Source organism: Callorhinus ursinus, unplaced genomic scaffold, assembly GCF_003265705.2.
Source record: "Callorhinus ursinus isolate GAN/ISIS: 27379988/994484 unplaced genomic scaffold, GSC_fseal_2.0 scaffold49, whole genome shotgun sequence".
NCBI lineage: Eukaryota > Metazoa > Chordata > Mammalia > Carnivora > Otariidae > Callorhinus > Callorhinus ursinus.
The window spans coordinates 11154786-11163849 of record NW_027397111.1 but is presented as its reverse complement, the minus strand read 5'-3'; the positions used below and the strand labels follow the sequence as shown (position 1 = coordinate 11163849).

General features: G+C 39.3%; 1 protein-coding gene across 1 annotated transcript; it reads left to right on the top strand.

The window, feature by feature from the left end:
• Window positions 1–3241: 3241 nt before the first annotated feature.
• OR56B1 (olfactory receptor family 56 subfamily B member 1) lies at window positions 3242–4210 on the top strand. Its single transcript, XM_025848581.2, is given in 1 exon segment — window positions 3242–4210. A coding segment is annotated over 1 exon segment (969 nt).
• The last annotated feature ends 4854 nt before the right edge of the window (window positions 4211–9064 follow it).

Here is a 9064-nt window from a genome sequence, read left to right as displayed (position 1 = left end):
CTTGGAATCCTTTTGCTTTCTGTCGCCCCCATTATCAAACAAACACCATTGTTAAGACCTACTCCAAGTGTGTCCTCAACACAAACTGGTGTTTCTTCTGGAAAACCTTCTCTGACACCAAGACTAAATTAATTCTCCCCATTATATGTTATCATAGCTCTTGGTGTTTTTGCTTTAAAGAACTTCTCCCAGCCTACAGGTATATATATGTAAGATGATTTATTTAGTGTTTTATCCCCTTGTCCCAACTAGGTCACAGTTTCCATGTGAACAGGGACCATGACAGTTTATTGATCATTCTATGCCTACCATATTTTGTAAACACAGTAGGAACACTATATATGTAGAGTTATATATATCTATATATCTATATATCTATCTATATATATATATGGTGAATAGATACTTTCTCCTCTAAGCATATTTTTTTAAGCAGGATATCATAACCACAGAATTTAGAATCGTCTGAAATGTTGTAGTCAAGAACAATTCAAACACTAATAAAGTTTCCCACTTTTTATAGGGCCATTTTGGTTTCATAAATGAACATATTTTTCTGTTTATATAAGATCTCAGGTATTATTGATAGGAAACATATCTCTGAATTAATCTCCTCTCCAACCATTTGGGATTTAAATATCCTAGGACTTCTCCTTTCTCTATGGGCCATTCTCTCTTCATGTCTCCAAGGGAAGTCTATTATCTTTAGATCACTGAGCTGTTTACTACTCCCCATAAATTCAAGAAGCTCATAATTTCTGCGCCACATGGCAGCTGAAAACATATCCTCACTTCATGTGTAAAGCTCCTTTCTCAGAGTGTTGTGTCTTTTTTCCAGGTAGGAAAACCCTGCCATTGCTGGGACCTCAGACTGTGAGTCTCTGCTCATAACCACAGTTAAGTACTGAAACCTTGGCTAAATCCAAGGGTATCCAATGGCTCATTCTTGACCTTTTCTTATGCAGTTTTGGCAACATCTTGCACGAGAGATGGACACTTTGCTCTGCCCTAGCAGGAAATAGAGACTTGGAGAAGCTTTTTAAGGGGGTTAGAGCTAGAATTAGAGAATGGAGCACTGTTTGTTGTTCTAGAAGTTACTTCATCTATAAAACAGCTACCAGATTATCTTCAGGGAGAATATATTAACTGTTTTCCATAGTAGGATCATACGCCATGTCCTGCTAATCTCTAACTGCTAAAAAATATTTAAAACACTATTTCCTTTGGTGAACTCAAATCTGCTCCTTCTCTTAACTGGTTTGCCCTGATATCAACCAGGGGGAACATCAAAGATCCAAGGCTGTGTCTTTGGTAGGAGGATGTGGAATAATACATGACTATTTGGCAAAGGTACCAGGCCTCATACACTCAAGTGGGTCACACACTTCCAAGCTCTCAAGAATGAGCCAGGAAGCTGAAATCCTCGGAATTCTCACCTAAAAGTTCAAAGTCAAACTAGCTTCATCTCCAAGCCTCTTTGTGTCTGTTTTGTCACAATTTGCTGTGAATGCATTTAGATGACTTTACTGTTCATCAAATTACATTACCATTAAAGAGGGACGATTTGCCCCATGATTAGGCAGTACATGTTTATCCAAACACAGAGGCAGCAAGAAATTTCTGGAAAAAATTTCATCCAATTGTGAACAGGAATCATCTTGTGTTGGGGATAACACGAGAGAATTTTAATTTCTTTCAGATATATTTTTCTATATTTAAAAGTATTAAATCAGGAGTAAATCCATAACTGTCTTATGTGTTATAAAGGAATTTAAACTTTATTTGAAAGAAAGTGTGAGGGCTTGGATTATTTTAAGGAACAGAATACCAGTTTTAGTACAATCAGATTGCTGCCAAAAGGAAACAAGCACAGAGAAAGGCAAATATGACAGGCAAGGCTGCAGAAGCAGTGCTCAAGGGAAGGGCTGCCTCAGTAAAGTAAAGGGGAGGAAGCAACAGGACAAAGGAGAAGTTGTTTGCCAACAGGAAAGGCTTGCTTGTTAGTTTCAGACTTCGCTGTTTGTCTCCTGAACAGAATAAAAAATACATGAAAAACGACAGAGTCTAACAAAAGATGAGTCTAGTTTTGAACATGAATCTGAACATACAGTGATAGTGTCTTCAATGTTATGGAAAGCAATTCTTGTTTATTAAGGAAAATCAAATCATCTTATTACTTGTGCCTAACTCCTATATTTATATGTCTTTATAGATTCTCTAAAACTAAACTGGAAAAAAAATTTCTTTCTTTTTTTTTTAAAGATTTTATTTATTTATTTGAGAGCGCGCGCGTGAGAGAGAATGAGCACGGGGGAGGGGCAGAGAGAGAGAGAGAGAGAGAGAGAGAAGCAGACTCCCTGCTGAGCAGGAAGCCCGACAAGGGGCTGGATCCCAGGACTCAGAGATCATGACCTGAGCTGAAGGCAGATGCTTAACTGACTGAGCCACCCAGGGGCCCCTAGAAAAAAACATTTCTATGATTTTCTCCATTATGTGACTCCTGAAACCAACAAATTCGGTCATGAACACTTCACTTTTCAAGCTATTCTTTTGAGACATTCTCAGCAGTCCATACAAGTGGGATGTAAAAAGATAATAATAATTCCCCTTTTAATATGACCGACCATACTTATGTTTGCAACCTCCTAAGTCTATGATATAAAATTTTTGGAAGGTATATAAAACATTAGTGGACATCTATAGCAATGGTAATAATGTAGCTACAAAATTTAATCTCTCATAATTCTGCATTTAAAAAATATTCTTTGTTGTTAGTTAATAAAAATTTGAAGCAAGATTGAGACAAATATGAAGAAAACAAACACATCCACTTGATTCCACAAAATTTCTGAAGAGATGATGAAAGTTAAAAAAACAAAACAAAACCAAAAAGCAACAGCAAAAATCATATTTATGTAATGGTCCCAAATTGAGTTGGCTATGGACAATGCAGAGATTTGAGATGCATACCGAGTCATCCCTGAATAGTCAACAGTGACAATTGCTCCTTGAAAGTTTAACTTCAGAAGCCAAAGCCTCAGAATGTCATAATTTATCTTAAATTGCTGTAAGGAATGGACTGCAGAATTCATTTTGTTACAGTACCAAACTATACTATATGGAGACATTATTTAAAATTTTGTTCAATAATTGTATGGAGACAGTTTAAAAATAATGTTGATGATAATTCTGTGCAGAGAAAGCAACTTTGAAAACCATTTTCTTTTTCTCTTAGGAAAAGATGTCTGCATCTCTGAAAGGCTCTAATAGCTCCAAATTCCAGGTCTCTGAGTTCATCCTGATGGGATTCCCAGGCATTGATAGCTGGCAACACTGGCTCTCCTTGCCATTGGCAATACTCTACCTCTCAGCAATTGGTGCTAACACCCTCATCCTCATCATCATCTGCCAGGACCCTGCCCTTCAGCAGCCAATGTACTATTTCCTAGGCATTCTCTCTGTGGTGGACATGGGGTTGGCCACCACCGTCATGCCCAAGATCCTGGCCATCTTCTGGTTTGATGCCAAGGTCATCAGCCTCCCTGAGTGTTTTGCTCAGATTTAGGCCATTCACTGCTTTGTTGGCATGGAGTCTGGTATCTTCCTCTGCATGGCTTTTGATATATATGTAGTGATTTGTCACCCTCTTTGCTATCCATCAATTGTCACCAATGCCTTAATCTTAAAAGCTACCATGTTCATGGTACTTAGAAATGGCTTGTTTGTCATTCCCGTGCCTGTGCTTGTAGCCCAGCGTAATTATTGCTCCAGGAATGAGATTGAGCAGTGCCTGTGCTCTAACCTAGGGGTCACCAGCCTGGCTTGCGATGACAGGAGGCCAAACAGCATATGCCAATTGCTTCTGGCATGGATTGGAATGGGTAGTGACCTAGGTCTTATAATATTGTCATATACTTTGATTCTGTGCTCTGTACTTAGACTGAACTCGGCTGAAGCTGCATCTAAAGGTCTGAGCACTTGTAGCTCCCATCTGATCCTTATTCTCTTCTACACAGTTGTTGTAGTGGTTTCAGTAACTCACCTGGCAGAACCCAAAGCTCCTTTGATTCCAGTTCTACTCAATGTGCTGCACAACATCATTCCCCCTTCCCTCAACCCTATGGTTTATGTACTTAGGACTAAAGAACTTAGGGCAGACTTCCAAAAGATGTTTTGTTTGAGCTTAGAAAAGAACACAAGGCACCCGTGATCTTCTCCATGATGTACATGATCTTCAGCTTCTTTTAGAATTGATGGTAGAACTTCAAATATTATAGGGCAAGTGAATGCCTTTGAGTTATCTTTTTCACATTGTAAAAGCATCTAAAAACAACAACAATAACAACAAGTACAAATTCAGAGTAGCTCCAAAATATTCGTAAGAGGTGAATATATGCGGGTAAAGGAAGTACTTTCTACCAGACCAATGAAATGGAATAAAAACTAGAGTTTATGAATTATGTCTCTCCCCTAAAATAAAAATGAATATAATAATACACACAAAATCAAAGAATAAATGAGTGGGACATGAGTTACATATCATGATTATTCATTGACAGCTGTAACTTAGGACCAAAGTCTATCTGCCTGAACAAGTTCATTCCAATAATGTGCGTGAAGAGGCAGGAAAGGAAAACACTTCAGATGAATAAAGCCAAATCAGTTTATGGTGGGTCTCTGGATAGAATAAGGCAAGATGACCAAACTTGGATAAACAGAACCCAAAAGATACAGATAGGTAAGAAGATAAGAGGGGGAGAGAAGGCAAAGAGATAGAAAAGAGAGAATGAGAGAGAAAGACTGAGAGAGACAGAAATAAGGATGCACAGAAGGATTTATTTTTTGCTCCATTTTCCTCTCCGGCTCTGCTCTCTGCCCTTCCAGCACTGTTCTGTATCCTGAAGGTCTGAAGCTCATACACTGTGTACCCTGGGCTGCTCTGTTTCCAGTATCCTGTTAGGTTTTTCCATGGGAGTTACTGGCAGGAGACTGGAGTGCAAGAGGAGTTTGGGTTATTTATTCTTCTCCCACCCATGAAGCACTTGCCAGGCAACCCATCTGCAATAGCTACAGCATGATGGTTTACTCAAGAACATTTTTAAAGATGTTTAACTTTTTTTTTTTTTTAATTTTAGAAAGAGAAAGAAAGAACATGAGAAGGGGGGAGGGGCAAAGGGAGAGGGAAAGACAGAATCTTAAGCAGGTCCACAGCTTAGCACAGCTCAATCCCATGATGACCCTGGCTGGGATCATGAATCAAGCCGAAATCAAGAGTCAGAAGCTTAACAACCTGAGCCACCCAGGCATCCCCCAAGAACATTCTTTCATGACAAGGAAGTGATCAAGTCATTATATTGGTCTCTAGGTACCAAGCATCACTATTTTTTTTAACATGATTTTTGTTTCCTTAACCTCACCTACAAATTGGTTAATGGCAACTTCATGAAATTCTCCTCAGATTCATATTTGTGTGTGCCTTTTGTTTCTTGCCAGGACCCTGCAGACTCTCGAGCTTTACCTGTACCTCCACCACCTCTCCTGCAACTACTCCTCTGCTGTGGCTAAAGAGGATGTGGGCAGTGTGAGTGGGTGGGATGCAGATTCATAATGGACAGACATAAAGAAGTCTGTAGAGCAGCAGGCAGATGCAGGATATTTATCCCAGTGAAAAATCTTTCCTTGATTATGCTGTTGTCTTTTCCATGATGCTAAAACCAATGAATAGCAGAAATAAGGCTTATCTTAATAGTGTCGTGAATTTCATTATGATCTGGGCTGGTTTCCACTCAGCCCGTGATTAGAGTACTTCATTAAGTAGTTGGCATATCTATGCATTATCTCGGGAAAAATGAGGATTAATTTGAGGTATAGGCCTACCAATGCTAACAGCTCTATTAGACACTGTATACTGTCACTCATCCTCCAGTTAGACATACAAGGTAAATTATACTGGTTCTAAGGTATAATAAAAATAATGTGAAGGATCTTCCTTATTAGTCCGGTTTCCCACACAAAAGGCAGAATATATTTTTGTATTATATTGTCCTGAAATATATCATGATTAAAAAAAGTAATTTTATGAGTCCATAGGACAGTTGGTATTTTTTCTTTGTCAGCCTTTAAATGAAAATAAATAAATTCAAGTTTCTGTGGTGGACCACAGATTTTCAAAATAAGCCATTCTGCTCTGTCATGGAAAAGAAAACCAAACAGATGCCAAGATTCTGAGGACAGAAGTTGTCTAGGTGCATTGGTCACAACTCTTGGGCCAGATCAGGTCCCATGTGACATCCCGTCTTGAGCAGCTCTGAAAGTGGTGTTTAGCCAGATTACCTTCAGAGAAGTTGTCCATTTCTAGTAGCATTTCAAGCCTGTATCATAGATGTTCTTTGAATGGATGACATGGCTCCCGCTCATTTTTCTTTATTTTAAATTTTTTTATGGTTATGTTAATCACCATACATTACATGATTAGTTTTTGATGTAGAGTTCCATGATTCATTGTTTGTGTATAACACCCAGTGCTCCATGCAGAACGTACCCTCTTTAATACCCAACACCAGGCTAACCCATCCTCCGACCCCTCTCCCCTCTAGAAACCTCAGTTTGTTTTTCAGAGTCCATCGTCTCTCATGGTTCGTCTCCCCCTCCGATTTCCCCCCCCCTTTCATTCTTCCCCTCCTGCTATCTTTTTCTTCTTCTTTTTTTTAAACATATATTGTATTATCTGTTTCGGAGGTACAGGTCTGTGATTCAACAGTCTTGCACAATTCACAGCACTCACCATAGCACATACCCTCCCCAATGTCTATCACCCAGCCACCCCATCCCTTCCACCCCATACCACTCCAGCAACCCTCAGTTTGTTTCCTGAGATTAAGAATTTCTCATATCAGTGAGGTCATATGATACATGTCTTTCTCTGATTGACTTATTTCACTCAGCATAACACTCTCCAGTTCCATCCACGTCGTTGCAAATGACAAGATCTCATTCCTTTTGATGGCTGCATAATATTCCATTGTATATATATATCACTTTAACTTTATCCATTCATCTGTTGATGGACATCTTGGCTCTTTACACAGTTTGGTTATTGTGAACATTGCTACTATAAACATTGGGGTGTACGTAGCCCTTCGGATCCCTACATTTGTATCTTTGTGGTAAATACCCAGTAGTGCAATTGCTGGATCGTATGGTAGCTCTATTTTCAACTTTTTGAGGAACCTCCATACTGTTTTCCAGAGTGGTTGCACCAGCTTGCATTCCCACCAACAGTGTAGAAGGGTCCCCTTTCTCTGCATCCCCGCCAACATCTGTCGTTTCCTGACTTGTTAATTTTAGCCATTCTGACTGGTGCGAGGTGGTATCTCATTGAGGTTTTGATTTGGATTTTCCTAATGCTGAGCGATGTTGACAACTTTTTCATGTGTCTGTTGGCCATTTCGATGCCTTCTTTGGAAATATGTCTGTTCATGTCTTCTGCCCATTTCTTGATTGGATCATTTGTTCTCTGGGTGTTGAGTTTGATAAGTTCTTTATAGATTTTGGATACTAGCCCTTTAACTGATATGTCATTTGCAAATATCTTCTCCCATTCTGCCAGTTGTTTTTTGGTTGTGTTGACTGTTTCTTTTGCTGTGCAAAAACTTTTTATCTTGAGGAAGTCCCAAGGGTTCATTATTACCCTTGCTTCCCTTGCCTTTGGCGATGTTTCTAGGAAGAAGTTGCTGCGGCTGAGGTCGAAGAGGTTGCTGCCTGTGTTCTCCTTTAGGATTTTGATGGGCTCCTGTCTCACATTTAGGTCTTTCAACCATTTGGAGTCTATTTTTGTGTGTGGTGTAAGGAAATGGTCCAGTTTCATTCTTCTGCATGTGGCTGTCCAATTTTGCTAACACCATTTGCTGAAGAGAACGTCTTTTTTCCATTGGACATTCTTTCTTGCTTTGTCAAAGATGAGTTGACCATAGAGTTGAGGGTCCATTTCTGGGCTCTCTATTCTGTTCCACTGATCCATGTGTCTGTTTTTGTGTCAGTACCATACTGTCTTGATGATGACAGCTTTGTAATAGAGCTGGAAGTCCGGAATTGTGATGCCTCTAACTTTGCTTTTCTTTTTCAACATTCCTCTGGCTATTCGGGGCCTCTTCTGGTTCCATACAAATTTTAGGATTATTTGTTCCCTTTCTTTGAAAAAGTGGATGGTATTTTGATGGGGATTGCATTGAATGTATAGATTGCTCTAGGTAACATTGACATCTTCACAATGTTTGTTCTCCCAATCCATGAGCATGGAACTTTTTCTATTTCTTTGTGTCTTCCTCAATTTCTTTCATGAGTATTTTATCGTTTTCTGAGTACAGATCCTTTGCCTCTTTGGTTCGATTTATTCCTAGGTATCTTATGGTTTTGGGTGCAATTGTAAATGGGATCGACTCCTTAATTTCTCTTTCTTCTGTCTTGCTGTTGGTGTATAGGAATGCCACTGATTTCTGTGCATGATTTTATATCCTGCCACTTTACTGAATTCCTGTGTGAGTTCTAGCAGTTTTGGGGTGGAGTCTTTTCAGTTTTCCACATAAAGTATTATATCATCGGCAAAGAGTGAGAGTTTGACTTCTTCTTTGCTGATTTGGATGGCTTTTCTTTCTTTTTGTTGTCTGATTGCTGTGACTAGGACTTCTAATACTATGTTGAATAGCAGTGGAGATAGTGGACATCCCTTCCATGTTCCTGATCTTGGGGGGAAAGCTCTCAGTTTTTCCCCATTGAGAATGATAGTCGCTGTAGGTTTTTCATAGATGGCTTTTATGATGTTGAGGTATGTACCCTCTATCCTTATACTCTGCAGAGTTTTGATCAAGAAAGGATGCTGTACTTTGTCAAATGCTTTTCCTGCATCTATTGAGAGGATCATATGATTCTTGTTCTTTCTTTTGTTATGTGGTGTATCACGTTGATTGATTTGCGGATGTTGAACCAACCTTGCAGCCCTGGGATAAATCCCACTTGGTCATGCTGAATAATCCTTTTAATGTACTGTTGGATCCTATTGGCTAGT